Below are 20,470 nucleotides of genomic sequence, written 5' to 3'. Positions count from 1 at the left end.
AACACATCACAATGTGGGCTGCAAGGCTGCAATCCTGAATTTCTGAGTGAAGATGCAATAAGAGAGTCAAGATGCAATAAAGCAGTCATAGTTAAATTACTAATTTCTGCACCTCTTCCCACCTTCTCTAAGCCTCTGTCCTGAGCAGTTTTTAAAAAGGAAAATAAATGTTTTGAAAAACTCTGTGCCTTAGTGAGAGCACATGTCCACTACCCTCGAGACAGTTCCTCTTCTCTCTGACTCTTCAATCCTATTCAGACATTAAGTTGGATCTGCATTCAGATGACTGTATTTTAAAATATATATATAAATGACTTTACCAGTGTTCATTTTAAAAGCAAACCTGGGTACAGGTTCCTCAAACACACGGTACAGATAGGAAGGTTACTGCTATACTTGCACTTAACATTAACATGTGAACAGCCATCCCTGTGTACAAATCTGTATGTGTGTACACTGTTCACAGATTCTATGACTGAACATAATGTATGAAGAGGGCTCTTTCACAATGGTGATCCTCAGCTACAAGAACAGGAGGGGAACATTATGCCTGCCATTATTTCTGTCATTCCTTGCCTCCTCCTAGAAGTGTGGCTTCTCCAAGAATTAAGGTGATTGTTTAAAAGAAAAAAAGAACTGCTAATCTCATTTTTAGATAGATTCTCACAAACGTAGGGTGGCCAGAACTCCATCTTTTGAGGGTGGCCAGAACTCCATCTTTTGAACTAATTCTCCATGAAACAATAGTTAAACCTGCCTGAAAGGAATCCTCATTGTTGATCAGGCTTCACTCCTTTCTGTCTTAGACAAGAACTCAGAAAGTGATATCAAACAGCCTTGAGTGAGGATTGAAAGGCTACGTAAATCTCTACTGCTGTTCCTGTGCTCTTGTCTATAAAATGTCCATCCAGGACAGCTCAAAGCAGGCACCTCTCCCACCTTCACATTCTCTGAAATTCATGGAGAATTCAGGTGAAGGAGGAAACTTACCAGAGCGGAATAGTCAGTCATGCTTGGCGACCTACCAGGGGGGATTATGGAAGCCTGCTTATGAGCCTTGAGGCAAGAATTCTCACCTTTCCTTTGCACTCTTCCCACCCACCCCCTTTTGAAACACACGAAGTTGTACTCACCCAATGGTTCCTTTTCCTGACATTGGTGGGCTGGGTGGTTTCTGGGTGGGTGGCGTTGTACGAGGCAGTCCACCCATTTTCATATTCTGTGTACTAACCTGCATGAGAAGTAACAGGAAGAAAAACAAACCTTTACGGAACTCTCCAGATAAACAAGACCTCCTTGAAAATTTTAGGTGACTAAAAATGTGTAAATATAACTTTTTAAAAAATCCTACATGACCATGCATTTATATGCAATGTACACTCTGCTTTGTCTTTAGTTATACTCAAGGGATTTGTGGCTGTCCGATGTGTTCATGTCGGACTATACTTGCCCTGATGGTCATCTAATTTATTTATATCTAATAAATTGTCCTTAGATAGGTGCCACGAACAACTTGACAGCAATTTAAAATTAAATTTTGCTTCTTAGATTCAGCTTAGATCTACTGCACAATCACATTTTAGGTGTAACCAATAAAGTGTTTTGACTGGTACATGTAGAAGTATAACGTGCATGCAAGACAAACAGGGTTTTTCAATTGTGCATCTATCAGATAGATACACACACTTAAAACCTAGATTTGGCTGTGGCTCCCTTGCTTCATATATATGTTGTAGCAAATGCAATTTATTTATTTATTTATACATTTTATATCCCGCTCTTCCTCCAAGGAGCCCAGAGCGAATAAGTGAAGCATCCCTCAAAGCAATTATCTCTTTAAAAAAAGCACTAGTTTTTTTGTTGACTTAAAAGCTTTTCATGCAAGGGATCTAGAACAGAGAATTGAGTCCCATACGACATTTAGTCCATACAATAAAGAGCATAAAGATACAGGCACATGTGTAATAAAAACTAATTCACTATGCGTGAGAATTTTGTAACAGTGGCCAGGTTTCAATGAATGAACATTTCAAGCCAATGAAAAGAGGGTCTGTTGTGAGGCAAACAGTCTTCTTGTGATTGTGGGTGCCATCAGTGCTGTTGCACTGATGGATTCCTTGATCTTTGCCAGGGCAGATATGTTGCTCTAGGAAAGGTCCCCTCCATCACGTTCCTCCCTGTTGGGTTCATGGGAGCCACAATGGCTGGCACAAATCCACATCAGCCATTACTTGTAGGAAGGCAGAGGTTGGCTGCTGCCTGGCAAAGAGGATAGACTTGCCACAGTCTAGAGTCAATGTAGCTGCAGTTACATAATCCATGGTTTCTATTGCTACAGTGTTTTTGTTTTTTTAAGAATGAAACACAGTAGTATCACTAACATCATATAATCAACATTCAGTTAAAAGTGGATGCAAGCAGTTTGTAAAGGAGCCTACACAGAGTCTTTGGGTATTAGACAACTAGCACACCAGTGCCTACCTGCCTGCCTGGCCAGACACACACACTTAAAGTATCTATTTTGATATTTTCAATCTCAATTCAAAGCTTTCATAGATCAGCTACATCTTTAGTGTGTATAGTTTCACTTGCAACAGCCTAAATATGAAAAGGCCAGGAATAGCTATAAATAAATATGAAAAGGCCATCACCATCTCTTATTCCTGTTATAGATCACTTAATTTTTAGGAGCTGGTAGCCATTTTGTTCATGTCTGATGAGATGCTCATGACAAACTGCATTAAAGATGCTGTAAATATGCAGTATGAATAATTGAAATGTTCATTAGTATCACTGTGGACTGACCTAAGAAATGAACGACAGTTTATTTCCACATAAACCACAAATGTGAGAATTGTAATAGCTTGCAGTGACATGAAAATAGCTCATTAGGGGAACAGCATGGTGTAGTGGTTAGAGTGCTGGACTAGGACTGGGGAGACCCGAGTTCAAATCCTCATTTAGCCATGAGACCTGCTGGGTGACTCTGGGCCAGTCACTTCTCTCTCAACCTAACCTACTTCACAGGGTTGTTATGAGGAGAAACTTAAGTATGTAGTACACCGCTCTGGGCTCCTTGGAGGAAGAGCGGGATATAAAATGTTTTTTTAAAAAGCCAAAAAACAACAACAAAGTCATGGAGAGTATGCTGAGCTGGGTTCAAATACCAGATTGTTGGTGTGACTTCGGGAAAACACTTATTTATTTTCTTACTGTAAGACTGGTAATGGTAGTAATTCAGCAGCAGTAAAACCATACACCCAAAGTTTTATGAAGTATCCTGCACTCTGAATTTAAAGTGTTTTTTCTTTCTCTCTCTCTTAAAATGGAGGATTTTTACACACACACACACACACACACACACACACACACACACACACACATCCATGAAACAATTTCCATGGCGACAGAGCATGAGGTATGGTGATATGATGTAGAGATACCCTTATGAAGACAAGATTCTTGAGTTCAGGAACTCTAAGCCATGCTTCAATGGGCTTAAGTTTTAAATCACCACTTGAGGCTTTTCAGTGACACTATGCCCAGAACCATGTAACAAGGATGGCTCAACTCAAGATTCAAGATGATTATTTTATCTATCGACCAAATTTATACACCGCCCCAAAATTTCGTCTCTGGGCAGTTAACAATAACATAAAACAAGTTAAAAACATACACAAAAAACTTAAAACAATTTAAACAAATTAAAAATCAACCACATATTAAAAGCTGAAAATTTAAAAAGCTGAAAAGGCTTGGATGAAGAGATGGGTTTTCAAATGCTTTTAAAAAGTTGTCAGAGAATCATATTTCACTAGGGAGCACATTCCAGTCTCAGGGGAACAACTGAGAAGGCCCGTCCCCATGTGGCCCCCAGCCCAGCTGGCGGTAACTGGGGACAGACCTCTCCAGATGACCTCAATGGGCAGTGGGGCTCATAACGAAGAAGACGGTCTCTTAAATACCCAGGGCCTAAGCCATTTAGGGCTTTATAAGTTATAACTAGCACTTTGTATTTTGCCCGGAAACCTATTGGCAGCCAGTATAGCTCTATCAGCAAAGGAGTGATGTGGTCTCTTCGAGATGACCTGGAGACCAACATGGCCACCGCATTCTGTACCAACTGGAGTTTCTGGACTATGTACAAAGGCAGCCCCACATAGAGCGCATTACAGAAGTCAAGTCTGGAGGTCACCAACAAATGTACCAGTTTTGAGGTCATTGATCTCAAGAAACAGACGCAGCTGGCGTATAGTTTAAGCTGATAGAAAGCCCCTCTAGCCACCACCTCAACCTGAGATACCTGGGAGAAGTGTGGATCCAGAAGCACTCCAGACTGCAAACCTGTTCTTTTTGGGGAAGTGTGACCCCATCTAGAACAGGGAGATCAAATTCGTCTCTGGAGTTCTGACACTGAACAATAAGTACCTCCATTTTATGTGGATTCAGTCTTAGTTTATTGTCCCTCATCCAGCCCATTATTGCTTCCAGGCAGGCATTTAGGGAGGTTATGCCATCTCCTGATGATGTTGACATGGAGAAATAGATCTGGGTGTCATCAGCATACTGATAACACCCTGTAAAAAATCCCCTTATGATCAATCCCTGCAGTTTCATGCAGATGTTAAAGAGCATTGGAGACAGTATGGAGCCCTGAGGGATGCCATACAAAGCTCCGATTTCGAAGAGCAACAGACTCCAATCGACACCATCTGGAATTTGTCTGAGAGGTAGGAGCGGAACCACTGTAGAACAGTGCCTCCCATCCCCAACACTCTCAGATGTTCCAGAAGGATACTATGATACTATGGTTCAATACTATGATAGTATCGAAAGCCGCCAAGAGATGCAAAAGAACCAACAGAGTCACATTTCCTCTGTCAATTCCCAATATGAGATCAACCATCAGGCTGACCAAGGCGGTCTCTGCCCCATAGCCCACCCAAAAGCCAGCTTGAAATGGGTCTAGGTAATCCGTTTCCTCCAAGACCACCTGGAGCTGAGAGGCCACCACCCCCTCAATTACCTTGCCCGGCCATGTGAGGTTGGAGACAGGCCTGTAGTTGCTCAACTCTGAGGGATCTAATGCAGGCTTCTTTAGAAGAGGTCTAATAATTGTCTCCTTAAGACAAGGAGGCATCCTGCCCTCCCTCAGAGAAACATTTATGATTTCTACCAGGCCTCCTACAACAGTCTCCCTGCTAGATAGAACAAGCCATGTTGGACAAGGGTCAATAGAACAAGTGGTAGGCCTCATCGCTCCAAGCAGCTTGTCCACATCCTCAAGAGTCACAAACAGAAACTGATCCAGTCAGAGCACATAAGGGAAGTTGCTGAACATCTCCAATTGAGACATGGAATTAATTGTGGAGTCTCCATCTAAGCCAGCCAGGATAAGGGAGATTTTATCTTCAAAAAAGATAGTGGGTAACTGATGGCTCCAAATTCTGATTCAAGGAGGGAGGGGGCGCATACTAGCCCCATCACAACCCTGAACAACTCCACTGGATGTAAACTCGCAGATGCAATACAGGCAGAAAAGAACCACTTCTTTGCCAAACATACTGCCTGAGCATAGATCTTTAAATGTGCTCTATGTCGTAATCAATCGGATTCGAGTAGTCTTTCTCTACTTGTGTTCCAGTCGCCTACCTTGCCGCTTCTGCCCCCTTAGATCTTCCGTATACCAAGGGGCCAGTTTCGAAGCGGGTCAGAGGCAACGCTTAGGAGCAATCATATCTACTGCCCCGGTGAGCATGTTGTTCCAGTTCTCCAACAGGGCATCGTCGGCAAAGCCTATATTAAAGGCGTCTTGGAATCCTATTGGGTTCAATAACCTCTTCAGGCGGACCATTCTAATAGGCCCCTTTGCCCCTGCAGAGGTGGAAAGTGGTTGTAAGCCTAACCTTAACCAGATTATATAAGGGCAGCCAAATATACCTTCTGTCTTTTTTAGTTCAGGCTACATTTTGGAGCAACATTTCTCCATTATATTTTCTGAATATAATAACCAGAGATTCACTGTAGAATAGCATGGGAATATTTTTCCGAATCTGGCATAGAGACTAATATAATCTATGACCTACTGAATGAATTTTTCCCCAACCTATCTTCCAGCTAATGTTATAAAAGTTGTAACTTTTTCAGATATGAATAAAAGCTCAGTGATGAAGTTAGTGATGTTTCTAAATATTTTAAATACATACATAATTTGAAGATAAACTATTTGAAATCCAAGTAGCATAAATATTGCTAATTATATATGAAATGGGTTTGCTGCTGAATTATAACTTTATTCACCAAACCTAACACAGAACACAAATTATAAGAATAGATCCCTTTTTTCGTTCCTAACAAAAATAAACCACTCTTATCATGATATTTTGCGATGGTAAAAATGCAGTCTCAAATATTCAGGTTTATAGGGCAAATAGAGTGCCATTTATGTGGGTGTTTTTGGAAACAAGAGATGAAGCCCTTAAAAACTTTCAGCAATGTGGAGTTCGTAATTTAATTGAGAAGCTAGGTGGGCTATAAGCCATCTCAATTTAAAGTGAAGTGGGAGGGACAAGCAAACCTATAATGGAAAAGGAAAGCTTTTTATTCTGTACATGGAACACTCACAAGTCTCCCCACTGTCTTGTTTATATTCCCCTCAAAGTTGCAGCATCTTTTTTGCTAGACTCATCAACCATTCATTTTTACCTATTTGAGCAGATTTAAAAGACTCTGCTTCTCAATGTTTTAACTTTCCAAATACTTCCCTCTATGCAGAACCATCACTAGCATATGAATATGGGATTTTCAACAACACTCTCAAAGTCCTAACTTGTTAAACTTTGCCAAATTTTGTTTGCTTGCTTGTAGAACTCAAAGAGCTGACTGTTTTTCCATAAGGTGTTTATCAGCGGTTTGTATTGTGATACCTCTGGTCTGTGACTGCAATAAAGATTACTTACTTAATAACACGAACTGACAGACATGCCTCTGAACCAGCATTAACACATAAATGGCTGCCAAACTAGATAAACTAGAGATGCCAAATAATGCACTGTTTCACCACATCACCTGACTAAGATACAAGCCAAAACCCACTATGAAGTTTGAAAGATAAGGAGCCCTTTCTCACGATTACGCGAGAGGGCAGCCGGGTGGGCGGCGGGGAAGGCTGCTCAAATGTACCTTCCCCACAGACGATCTGTCAGTCCTTACTAGGCACAGAGAGCATGCACCCCGACGGTCACCAGCTTTCCCTGACAGCACAGAGGGTCAGGGGCCAGGACCAGTGTTGTCTCTAATTTTTTCCTTTAGTGAATAGAATGAATTTTGTTCTGGGCAGTGGTATCAAGGCACTGTGTGCACATGTGCTATGTGACACACACACAGACACACACACACACACACACACACACCATAAATATGGAAGGAAAGAAGTGTATTTTACAATTTTGTAGACATGAACTCATAACTCAATATACTCGAGATTATTTTAAAGTTGAAAGACAACGATGCTAGTATCTTATTTGACTCATTCATTATGTTAATATAGTTGATTTTGTAATAGAAGCACCTGGCCAATTGCCTTTATCTATCTTCTGTTTTTTAATAGCAATTGTACTTGCCATTTGGTGGCAATGTTTAAACAATTTAAGTATGATGGCAAATTGCAATATTTAAACAAACTATATGGTGGCAATATTTAAACCATCTATAGCCCCTGAGCAATTGATTTTGACTGCCTATGGTTTAGTAGAACTCTATCTTGTATTCAATTAGCTTTTTGTATTTCTACTGTATCGGTCTTGTCTTTGTTATATTCTTAGTCACGTGGAGGCCTGAAGGTTAAAAGTGGCCTATAAAATAATAAAAAGTAGAATAAATAACTCCCATTGTCTGAATTTTATTTAAATTCATCCTTGCTTTCTTGCTCTTATCCAACAAAATGTTGATTGCCAGAGTGTTAGTTGCCCCTATAAATAATTGGATAGTCAGTCACAGTAGACTTCCAAATTCATTTCAAATATCCTGGAGATTGGGGCTAACACATCCCTTAGATCAGGTCTGCACAGATCAAAAGCCTCGGTGGACTGGAACCAACCATGACTTGGTGGGTGGTGGCCCAACTCTTATTTTCACAATAATTATTGCATGAAAATTATGTAAAATAATTCAAGTGAGTATTTACACATATATAATCAAAGACAGACAAAGAAACAGAAATTTAATGACAGTATAATAAAACTGGGAAATAAAATTTTATTTCTAAAATAAATTTATAAATTTAAATTTTTGTAATATAAATTATTTTACAAGTAATAATGTAACATTTAATTGCAATATCATAAAATGAGTAAAAGATAAAATTTAATGGCAGCATCTGATACTGAGCATCATAAAGTCAGAAGAATATAAAATACAAATTAAAAATAAAGTAAAAACAATTAAATGTAAAATACGGAAGGCCTTGAGCAAATCTCAGTTCATCTCATCTCATCTCATGCAGCCACTGGCTGCATCCTGGATCCAATTCCTTCCCCTCCCTCTGTACTGGATTTCTCCCCTAATACAAAAGGCTTTCCAATCTCATTCACCTTTTCCCCCTACACACAGCTGCTCCACCAACAATGATTCTTCTCCCCAGCACAAGCTGGTCTTGTGGTAGCAAGCATGACTTATCCCCTTAGCTAAGCAGGGTCTGCCCTGGATGCCTATGAATGAGAGACTAGATGTGTGAACACTGTAAGATATTGGTGGGAATTGTGCCTTGCCACCCAGCTTTGTCCATGAGCAGAGAGGAGTGGATGGCAAGTAATAGGGAGACCCGCTCAGCCAAAACAGGTTGCTTACCTGTAACAGGTGATCTGGTAGTGATCCGTTGAGTCCATAAGTGAATGGGTTCTGCGCCTGCGCAGGCACCTCTCGGGCTGACTAGGTAGCTCCTCGCGACGCCCAACCGCCTTTCTGCACGTGCTCCTGCATTCCATCTATATAGTGCGGTTGGGCGTCTTCCGTTAGTTTTCTGTGCAGACCGCCTTGTATGCGTAATCTGCCAATTGATGAATCTACTTCTGCAGTGGGGATGGCTTCTGGGCGGGTCTTATGGACTCAACGGATCACTACCAGATCACCTGTTACAGGTAAGCAACCTGTTTATCTGGATCGTGATCCGTTGAGCCCATAAGTGAATGGGTGATTAGTTAGCTGACCCTCCGTGGTGGTGGGTGCAGAAGAATGCCCTCTAAGGCAACACCCTTTTTAACACACTTTGCCCATATTCCGCCTGCCGCGCCATGCGCAGGTCCACTGCATAATGTTTTATAAATGGCTGTTGCGATGACCATGTTGCAGCAATACAGATGTCATCCATTTTAATCCCTGACAGATGAGCTGCCGAGGTTGAGTAGGCTCTAGTAGAATGAGCCCTTATAGTTTTTGGTGGCGCTACATTCTGCAGCCTATAAGCCAACAAGATTAGTTCCATCAACCAATGGGCAATACGTTGTCGAGACACTGACCTCCCCTTGTTCCTGCCTTTATAGGCCACAAACAATTTATTCGACTTTCTGTGCTCTTTAGTCCCTTTCAAATAATACAGCAGCGTACGACGCACGTCCAGAGCATGCAGTGCCTTCTCCAAAGGAGACTGAGGATCTTTAAAAAAGGTTGGCAAGACTATTTCTTGATTCAGATGGAACCCTGTTATCACCTTTGGACGAAAGTTAGGGTCCAACCTCATCACCACCTTATGTGGGTCGAATTGGGTGTAAGGTTTGTCCGCCCTTAGAGCCGACAATTCCCCCACTCTCTTTGCTGTGGTTATTGCGATTAAAAATGCAGTCTTAAGCGTTAATAACCGCAAACTAGCCTCATGTAACGGTTCAAAGGGTTCCTCCGTTAATGCAGAAAGCACCAAAGACAGACTCCACTGCTCCAAAGGTCTCTTAAGTGGAGGGTAGAGATTATTCAGCCCTTTCATGAACCTTTTACATTCCGGGTGAGTAAATACTGTCTTTCCATCCCACCCCGGAAGTCTCGATGATAGAGCAGCCAGATGCAGTTTCAATGATACATTTGCTAGGCCCTTCACTTTCAGGCTAGTTAAATAAAGCAGCACCTGGCGCACTGACGCTGTCCGTGCTTTGAATCCATTCGCCTTTGCGTATGCTCTAAATTGTTTCCACTTACAGAAGTAGCTACGCCTAGTAGACTTGCGTCTGCTATTTAACAGAATTTTGTTTAAAAGTTTATTCTCCACACTGTTAGTTTTAGGGTCTCTATCTCTGGGTGCAGTACCCTGCCCCCTGCCATCTGCAGGAGATCTGATGTCGCTGGTAGACGGTAATGCTGCCCTCTGCACAGGCGAAGCAGCAGGGCAAACCACGGCTGACGTGGCCACCACGGGACCACCAGTATGCAGTCTGCCTCGTCCCTTAGGATCTGTGCCAACACCCGATTTAGGAGAGGCAACGGCGGGAACAGGTAAAGGAGCCCCTTTCTCCACTCGTATTGAAATGCATCTCCCAGAGACCCCACACCTATTCCTGCACGAGAACAGTATCTCTTGCACTTTCTGTTCCCCTCCGTGGCAAACACATCCACCGCAGGGGTCCCCCAACAATCGAAAATCTGTCTGATACAGTCTCCCTTGACTTCCCACTCGTGTCTCTGGTTGTTCAGAGTGCTCCGACTGAGAGCATCCGCCAGGTGGTTGTCCACCCCTCTGATGTGAATCACCACTGGATATATTGGCATGGGCGATGCACCAGTCCCACAACTTCATCGACAAGGTGCAGAGTGTTGGAGAAACTGTCCCTCCTTGTCTGTTTAGATACGCTATAGCTGTAGTATTGTCCATCTGGATCTGTACCACAGATCCCCTTAGTTGTGGTTCGAAAGCTCTTAACGCCAAAAATGCAGCCATTAGCTCCAGATAATTGATATGGTATTCTGCCTGATGAGGTGTCCATTGACCCTGAATGCAATCTCGGGCGCAATGCGCACCCCACCCTTGTAGGGATGCGTCCGTCGTGATCCACACTTTCGGAAGCAGAGGTCTGAACGGTACTCCTTGTAAGAGATTTACTCCCTTCATCCACCACTGCAGGCAAGCTTGTACACCCCTGGGAAGGTGCAACAGCATGTTCTGGTTGTCCACGTTGAGACGGAAGTGGTTCAAGAACCACCGTTGAAGGGGTCTCATCCGTAGTCTCGTGTAACGAACCGTTGTGTTGCACGAAGCCATCAGGCCTAAAAGCTCTGGATCACCCTTGCTCTCTGGTCCGGTTGGTTGTGGAATCGAGTTGCTAACGCGATGATCTGAATGCATCTCTCCATCGGCAAGAATGCCCTTCGTTGCTCTAAATCGAGGATGGCACCTATGAAACTGAGTTTCTTTCTTGGGGTCAAGTTGGACTTTTTCCAGTTCACATTTACCCCCAATTCCTGGAGAAGATGTAGCATCGTTTGAATTTGAGTCTCCAACAGTTTTCTGTCCTTGCTCACCAGGAGCCAGTCGTCCAAATACGGGTAGACCACTAGGCCCTGCGTGCGAAGGAATGCAACTATCACTGCCACCACCTTGGTAAAGACTCTTGGAGCTGTTGATAGTCCGAAAGGGAGGACAGTATATTGGTAAATCGCATTCCCCACCGTAAAACGTAGATATTTTCGGTGATTTTCCTGGATGCCCACATGGAAGTAAGCGTCTTTCAGGTCTAACGTTGCCGCCCACTCTTCCTGCTCCAGAAAGGGTAGAATCTCCTGCAACGTCGTCATTCTGAACTTCCGGGTCCAGACAAAATCGTTGAGGTCTCTCAAATCCATGATTGCCCGTATCCCCCCATCCCGCTTGGGTATTTGAAAATAGCGGGAGTAGAATCCGGACAACCTCTTCGTCCACTGCACTGTCACAATTGCTCTTTTTTCCAATAACACCTTTATCTCTTCTTCCAACACTGGTGTTGATCTCGTGAAACGGAGCCCTGAGAACGGGGGTAGAGTTGTGAACTCGATTGCATAACCCGTCTCCACAATCCTCAGAACCCACTGATCTGATGTTATGTTGTGCCATGCCATAGCATGGCTTGCCAGTCTGATGTTTGAGCTGACAACTACAGGGCCGATGGTAGTGGTCCTGGCAACTGTGTCTAAGTGTAGTGGGCTGACATTGCAATCAAAACGACTGCTTTGCAGCCTCCTTGTTGTTATTACGATTATTTTGGCTTTTGTTTCTATTGCTGCCGTTGTTGTTGTTGTTCCGGAAGCCTCTAGATCTCTGGTAGGGCTTGTTCTGTCTCCTGAAGCCTCCCCTATCTGGGTAATGATATGGCCTTTGTCTATTGGGATTGTATGCTCTGGAGCCAGTTGTTGAGGTGGACACCATGAAAGTTTTTGCTGTAAATTTAGATTTTTTCAGCGTCTCCATGGTAGTGTCTGTACTCTCATGGAAAAGACCCTTTCCATCAAAAGCCAGATTCTCAACCCAGTCTTTCATGTCTGGCTGGAGAGATGTTGCACGTAGCCAGGCATAGCAACGCATGGTGACTGCTGTCACCATGGCTCTGGATTCAGTTTCAGCTAAGTGTTTGAAAGTACTAAGCTGCTGTTTTGTTACTGCGGTCGTCTTTTCGTACACCTCATGGAGCCTAGTCTGCAGCTCCTCCGCGGACATGGAGGTCGAATCATGGAGCAAGTTGTCCCATAGGAGGTGAGTGTACCTCGCCATACACGCTGCATAATTTGCAATTCTGATAGCTAGACTTGAAGTAGCATACAGCCTGCGGCCTAACACATCAATCTTTCTGCCCTCCTTATCTCCAGGAGTCGTGTGGCGACGGCCGCCCTTGGATGAAGATGCACAATCCACCACAATGGAGTTAGGATCCGGGTGTTGCAGCAGGTAAGTGTCCTCTCCATCACATATCCGATACAAATTTTCAATGCGCTTTGAAGTTGGATTCACTGAATGCACCGTCTCCCATGCTGATTTTGCTGCCTTTGATATAGCCGGTATCATGGGTAAAGATACTGGATGCGAAGCCTTTGACTGGAACATCATGTTGTAAACTGGGTCGGTAGACTCAGTATCTGGCAGCTGCAGATTTAACCCCAAAGCCTCTGCCATCTCTCTAATCATTACATGGTACGCTTTGAGTTCTTCAGTTGGGGATCTCGAAAGGCGAGGTGGAACTTCAGGTGGAAGCTCTGTCTGTCCACTGCCTTGATCAGAATCTGTCCCCTCAGTACCATAGTCCTGATGCACTGACCCTGGAGAAGATTCTCTGGACGATGGGCTCGGTGGTGGCGGAGTGCTCTTTCTCTTCCGCTTCCCACTAGGTTTCTCCCTGTGGGCGGCAGCTGCAGGTGGATGACTCTCTTCCCGAGGTTGTGGGTCGGGTTGTTGCGCCTTCCACCTTAAGTATTCCGCGTAATCGTGCGGGAGTGTGTGTCTGAACCCACACGTATGCGAGGGTTGAGTTGCTGGATGGCGTATGCTGTCATCCAAATACCCAGGCAACGGTGGCACCACAGCCAAGGGTGACTGGATCAAAGGTTCGGCTGCCACTCTTGGGGAAAGCGATGGAGTCCTTGGATGGGGGAGCGCCCGCTCCAACCCCACTTCCTCTTCCCCTTCCTCCTCCTCCTCATCCAATCCTGCACTCACAAACCCTTGGAATGTGGATTCTGCAGGGGTGTTCGGATCCGATGCCATCAGGCTCCTGAGTGCCGAAGTCGCACTTCTATCAGAGCGGTGGCTTCCCTGGTTCCGTGGAGTCGAGGGAGACTGTTGAGGAGTGTGTGCAGGGGAGAGGGAGACACGGTGTACAGTCTCTCTCGGCGCCGAAGAGTCACGGTTGCTCTTCGCCTTCGATGTCGATTTCGATGTCGAAATGACCCGGTGTGCTCACTCCTCGATGTCGAGGGCTTCGGCGTCGAGGGTGCTGGTACCGATGATTCGCCTTTTCGTTCCGTTCTCGATGTCAAGGGTGTCCTCGACGTCGAGGCTCTCGGTGTCGAGACCGGGCTTGAAGTTCGATGCTCTGTATTCCACTCACCCTCCGATCCCTGCACCAAAGAAGGTGATGGAGTTTTCAGCCTATGTCCAGTCTTCTCACCTTCATGCCCGACGCTTTCCTCTCGTCGGTGCCTTTTTTCCTTCCGCTTGTGCTCCTTCGAAGAGACTTCCAAAGGTCTCTTGAAAGCTTTATCAGACACGGTTTTAGACTGTACTGCGACAGCTCCGTGACTCCCTGCGCCCGATGCCGTAGCCGATGTCGATGGATCTATAGGGCGAGGGGTCGGCGGGCGGAGTGCGTCTTCATAAAGCGCGGCTCTAAGGCGCAACGCCCAATTTGTTCTCATTTGTTTCGAGAATGCACAGCAAATTTTACAAGCTGCCGTGTTGTGCTCCTCACCGAGACACAACAAGCAGGCATCATGATGGTCGGTGGATGGCAACTTTGCCCGACACCTCACACAACGCTTAAACGTAGTTTTATTCTCCATATTCCGTAAGCAGTCCGTCTGTTTGCAAAATCCAACAACAATCCAAGTAAAGCCAAAGAAATCAGTCCGATCTGTCGTCTAAACTAGTCCGTTAAGCAAGTTTCCGATTCCGTTTAGCAGTCCAGGTAAAGCCAGATAAATCAGTCCAATCTGTCGTCTAACTTAGTCCGTCAAGCCAAATATCCAATTCCGTTTATCCTGTCCAATATTCAATACCAATTTTCAAGCCGTATAAGTAAAGTTTGTTATTTCTGTCTACTGAGGAGCCCACACGAGGTCTGAACGCTGTGGCGGTCAAACAGAAACTAACGGAAGACGCCCAACCGCACTATATAGATGGAATGCAGGAGCACGTGCAGAAAGGCGGTTGGGCGTCGCGAGGAGCTACCTAGTCGGCCCGAGAGGTGCCTGCGCAGGCGCAGAACCCATTCACTTATGGGCTCAACGGATCACGATCCAGATCTCACAAGCTCCTGTCGGGCGGGTGGCAAGTTATGGGGAGTGCCTGTTGGGGAAAGAGCTGCAAAGAAGCAGGCAGTAGCGGCAGCAAGTCTCACTAGCCACTTGCTCACAGAGAGGAGAGGAGGGCACAGTCTCAGGAGTGCCTCCTTGGGGGAACAGCTGCAAAGGAGCAGGCGGGGACAAGAAGAAGTGGGGCCGGATGAGCTGGCTAAAAAAGCAGGTAGAGAAGAGGCAGGTGGGTTGCAGTGAAGGAGAAGGCAGTTGGGGGGAGAGGCACAAGGAGCCACCAGCCCATCACAGGGCAAGGGAACACTGCACGGCTGCTCGAAACCGCTATGCAGAGGGCTAGAATTTTGTGGGCAGGCACGCATCTGCACAGCTTAGAGGGAATGGAGGCCAAGACACATCATCCTGGCCACCAGAAATCCCATAATGCACCGTGCAAGTGTGCAGTGCATTTGGGGGATCTGCTGCTGCTGGCCAGGAGCCTGCTCCTGTGTCACTGCCACACAATTGTTTAGCCCAGGCTAAGGGCATGCTCACACCCTTAACTTCAATTAACAGGCGGGCCTTTTTGGCAGGTTTGCTGCCAAGGCACTGCCAGCGGTTCTTACAAGCAGCCAAGGCTTCGTTAGCCCAGTCTTGACTGCGCATGAGAACAGCCTCAAAGTCTCCATGACTTAGTCACTGAATCAAATCCTTGGAATGAAACGGGTGGTGGTCTGAAAGTTAACAGAATATCAATGAAGTGGTTCAAACCAACAAAACAAGCACAACTTATTAAAAATGGAGGAGGGGCTATATGAAAAGATCTCCTATGTAAGCAAGACTTGAATAAGGCTATAACTTCAGTGAAAATTCTAATCCTATATCAGAGCCCAGAGAGACTACTATCACAAACAAGAGGCCAGTTTAGCTAAGCTCATGTGCTCCCTCTTTCATGGCTTCTCCTTACTCCTCATTATGAGCACCAAGGAATCCTGGTTTGTTTAAAACACAGCTCATGCAAAGCCAGAGCTGTAGTTTAACCATGGCCTACAAATCAGGGTTTGAAACAAATTAGGACTGAAATGTTATTGTTCCCCTGGGAAAGTGAGAGGAAGGAGGGAGCACTCAGGAGCCAACAAAGCAGTCTGAGTCATCTGAATTGGCCTAAAGAGATGGTATGAAAGATGCTTCACACATGGATATTAAGTGTGTATGTCATCATTTTAAAATGAATAAACCCATCTATTTTATCACATGTTCGTGCAACAGAGAGAGCCATGACTGGCCACAAAGACTCAGTATGTGAATGCACAGTGAAAAATGTCTGTTGATAAAACATGACTGCATTCACCATAATATGTTGTGTAAACCTAAGATTCGATGTTAAGTTTTACAAAATGTCACAAGTGTCTCATTTGAGGATACATGTGTTTGAGGAGGAATCCCACCAAATCATGTTCAATTCCATAGTAACATCCCAGAGAACTATGCACATGCTCAGCGGGGTTCTGGACTTGGATTTCACTGAACAGTCCCCACACCATGACACACAAACTATGAAATTCAGAGGATTTTCAAAAGTAGTAGGACATAGATGTTTACAATTTAAAAGCTCCTATGGGCATAACAAAATCCTTAGCATACAAAAAAAAGCTCTCAGAAAGAAAAAGAGTCCGATGTACCTACGACAAGATGTGTCTTTGTGACATCATGTTTGGCTTACTGTAATGTGCGCTCGCTCCGTAGGACTGTCTTTTGGAAAGTGTTGGTCCAGAATCAGATGGTTCAGCTGCTAATGGGGAAAGGTTATTGGGACTACATGGTTCTGCATTTACATCTTAACTTGTTGCCATTCCACTTCTGGGCACAATTCAAAGTGCTGGTTTTTACCTTTAAAGCCCTAAAGAGCTATGGCCAAGATACTTGAACAACCACTTTCTCCCATATGTGTCTGCCCACCTGCTAAGATCAACAGGGGAGACCCTCCTGTGTGTCGATTCCCCATCCCCAATTTTCTGATATTCAATGGGCTGGGACCCAGGAGCAGGCCTTCTCTGTAGTTGTGCCAAGACTCTGAAACCTTCCCGAAAGAAATCCTTTTGGCATCATCCCTACTGACCTTTTATCGGGCAGCCAAATTATTCTACTTCTACAGGCTTCTAATCTGCAATTGAATTGCTGTCTCTTCATGGTTGTGTTTTTATCTTTTATAGTGTTTACTGTTTTACTTGAACTTTTAAAGTTGATTTTATATTGTTTTAATTCCTGTGAGAAATTGTGGACATCTTCCATTATGTTTTAATGGAAAGGCAGGATATGTGTTTCCAAAATAAATAAAGTCAGGGAAAACAGCTACAATTTTATACTGCTGTTTTTAGTCCTGATTTTTAAATTTCACCTCTTTCTAATTTCCACCAGCTGTGGTTTAACAGCTTCCAAATTGGCAAAGGGTAAAAAGTGAAGAAAGAATGCTTGTGCAAATGTCAGATTAAAACTGACTAATCGTCAAGAACTTTGCCACTCTCAGTTAAGAGGCAAAGAACTCTACACACAGATCTATATATATAACTCTCTAAGGCATACCCGTGCCTAATCCATGCGTGGCAGCTCTCACGGGAATTTGTGAACAGAAGCACCTAATTGGGCAGTGGGGATCCCATATGCAGATAGGAGGGAGGATCCTGTTGCACCATGGTGACTGGGCAGTGGGGATTCCATATCCAGATAGGGAGGAGGAGCCTGTGATAGTTAAGGTCAGTTGGAAGGCAACTGTTACTGGTCGGAAGATGTTCTTGATTGTAGAGGAGAGGGATGGATGGATGGATGGATGGATGGATGGATGGATGGATGGATGGCAGAGGTTTGCAAAGAGAGGGGTCATGAGGGAGAACAGAGCCCCTTCAGGAGGAGGCTGCCGTTGTGAGAATTAGATGAGGAAACAAGATCTATTAACTCAGGGAGGGAGGGGGAGAGAGAAAAAGAAGGATGGGTGAGGGATGGGCCCAAATCTGTCAACGGCCTGAGGGGAACAAGCGGCCATGGCAGCGCCTATTGGCAGCAGGGAAGGGTCCAGTCAACCACTGCTGCTGTTTGGGGCTCCCGAGGCCATTGGCGGAAGGAGGCAGGCAGGCAGGCAGGGAAGGGAAGGGCCCGGGCCTGTCCGCAGCCTGAGGGGAACGAGCGGCCATGGTGGTGGTGGCAGCAAGGAAGGGCCCAGTCAACCACTGCTGCTCCTGCGAGGAGGGAGCAGGAGCGGGGCTTGGCTAAGGTGGTCTTTGAGGATAGGAGACTGCAGCTTGGCCAATAGACACCACAACAGTGCAGCCGCGACCAAGAGGGGAGAGGGCAATGGAGTAAAGGGATGGAGGGGTGTCCAAGAGAGGTGAAGGGGATGGATGAAATGGGGTGGAGAAGGAACAGGAGGGCGGCTCAGGTGAAGAGATCTCTGGGTGTGTGGCAGGGGGTAAGGGGAGCAATCAAGTTCTAGCACGCAGATGCTCCGTGCAGGTTAAGCTAGTTTTTATTAAAAGGTACAAACTCGTTATCTTCCTACACAAAAACCCAACAATGTCCTATAATCTGCCATCATGCCAGGGGCATACCATACATTAGGCATGGGGAGATAATTGTCTCCCAGCCCGGCTGTCTCAAAGGGCCACCCAAGTCTAGCCAGTCTCCCATGGCACAGGCAGTGCACGCACTCACCCAGTGGTGCCTGCTCACCATGATGAGTGTAGTGGCTGCAGGACACGCAACGGCCAACACCGCCTCAGCGGGCCGCAGCCTACACAGTGATGGGGGGGGGGCTTTCCCTTGCCTTCAAAATTTAAAGCTGTATCTGCACCCCTCTCTCTTCTGTCTGGGTGGGGGCGGGGTGGGTCAGCAGCCGCCAGCCTGTGTCCCTCCTGCCGTGTACTGTGAGCAGCAGGAGATGAATACAGCAGCTGCAGGCAAGCAGGGAGCTAGGTAGCGGCACTGACTTGAACGATGGAGAGGAAACGAGGAGTGGGAGTGGGAGAAGCATAGAGTAGCAGGAGACTGCCCCCGACGACCGCTGGGGTAGGGACTGCTGTCAGCCATTACGTCCATCACTTTGGAGCTGCTCTCTTCCCCTCCTCCTGTTATTGCTGCGTTTTCCTTTCCCTTCTTTCCATTTCTCTCTCCTTCCTCTTTGATCTCTGTGCGTGTGCTCTAAATTGGGGGTTCCTGCGTTGCAAAGGAGGGACAGAGCAAAGCAGAAAATGCAGGATGGAAAAACCTCGATTTAGAACACGTGTGTGCGTGTGTGTGCGTGTGTGTGTGTGTGTGTGTGTGTGTGCAGTTGCAAAGGAGGGGCAGGGAACTGCTCAGGAAGCAGTTGCAAAGAAGGGACAGAGAGACCAAGCAGAAACGCAGAAACTCCCCCCCCTCCATTTAGAACACCCCTCCCTCTCGAACTGCAGAACTGTTGGCTACTTCAGCAGTTTGTCACATGAATGGTTCTTTATCTCCCCCCCCCCCCCACTTGCTGATCAGCGGTTTCCAGCCCTTTAAAACAGTCTTCTCGTCTCTGTGTCTTTCAGTACACCGATTAAGCAATACTAAAGTCCTAGCTGCAAGCTTTGGGTGTTTGTTCAGCATCTTGGGCATCCACGTTTGCCTCATCCCTGACTTCGGTTTGGCACTCTCTTGTGCTAAAGGAGATGATGCTTTCTGCCAACAATTGCTTGCATCTTCTTCTTTAATTTCGGTTAGGTATTGTCTGACAGACCTGCCTATGAATCTCTCCTCTGTGTGCTGCAAAACTGTCATGTCACTTAGGATGTGGTGTCAACAATGATTTCATTCTCCGAAGGACCCAGCGGTGTTCACATGATATACACGAGAGTGCTGCCGTTCTCGCCATTAAAAATAAGTGCAACATCCTCCAAAGCTACTTTTAAAGAATTATAGGAGATTGGAAGCTACTGAGTGATGTCTTAACAAATAAGAAAGAGTTGGGTTAAAAACCTAAACCATACTCTGGCTCTTCTTGCCCCAACTCAACCTAGGTCCACCCAGATTCCTTTGAACACTAGACTTCCTTCTTTTTGTGTGCTTCGGGTTTTTTGCTCTGCCCGAGCATCCACTGTAGCCTTTTGACCTTTTGCCATCTTTTCCCCATGGTGACTTTACCCACAAACCTAAGCACCAATTATGCATGCTTTATACCCCCACCCCCGCCACTAATTCAGTGAACCATCTCTCTACCTCCCAACAAATGTTTTCATGGACTTCATGCACTACAATTCACTTTATCAACAATGCACAATAAATGCACACTCCATTTCTTACATTAAAATGTGGCATATAATTTTTGCAATCCACTTTGCCTGATAAAACAAAAATATGTTTGGACGAACCAAACATGGAGCATTGGCTGTTTTTACAAGGGAGGCTATTCCTCTCTCATCCTTAAGGAGTCTCTCATCTAAGAAATAAATCCATTAAAAGTAATTAAAATCTACAAACTAAATTAAACAGTAATTTAATTTTC

General features: G+C 45.2%; 1 protein-coding gene across 12 annotated transcripts in view; it reads right to left on the bottom strand.

The window, feature by feature from the left end:
- ABI2 (abl interactor 2) overlaps positions 1-20,470 on the bottom strand; it is an 86,995-nt gene that overhangs the window by 20,829 nt on the left and 45,696 nt on the right. For all 12 annotated transcript variants that reach the window (XM_053281154.1, XM_053281163.1, XM_053281173.1 and 9 more), the window contains one exon: positions 1,134-1,231. In XM_053281154.1, the coding sequence (XP_053137129.1) occupies positions 1,134-1,231 (98 nt within the window). The remainder of the gene's footprint in view (positions 1-1,133; positions 1,232-20,470) is intronic.

The sequence above is a fragment of the Hemicordylus capensis genome, chromosome 1, assembly GCF_027244095.1.
Source record: "Hemicordylus capensis ecotype Gifberg chromosome 1, rHemCap1.1.pri, whole genome shotgun sequence".
Taxonomy (NCBI): domain Eukaryota; kingdom Metazoa; phylum Chordata; class Lepidosauria; order Squamata; family Cordylidae; genus Hemicordylus; species Hemicordylus capensis.
This window is presented reverse-complemented; position numbering and strand designations above follow the sequence as displayed.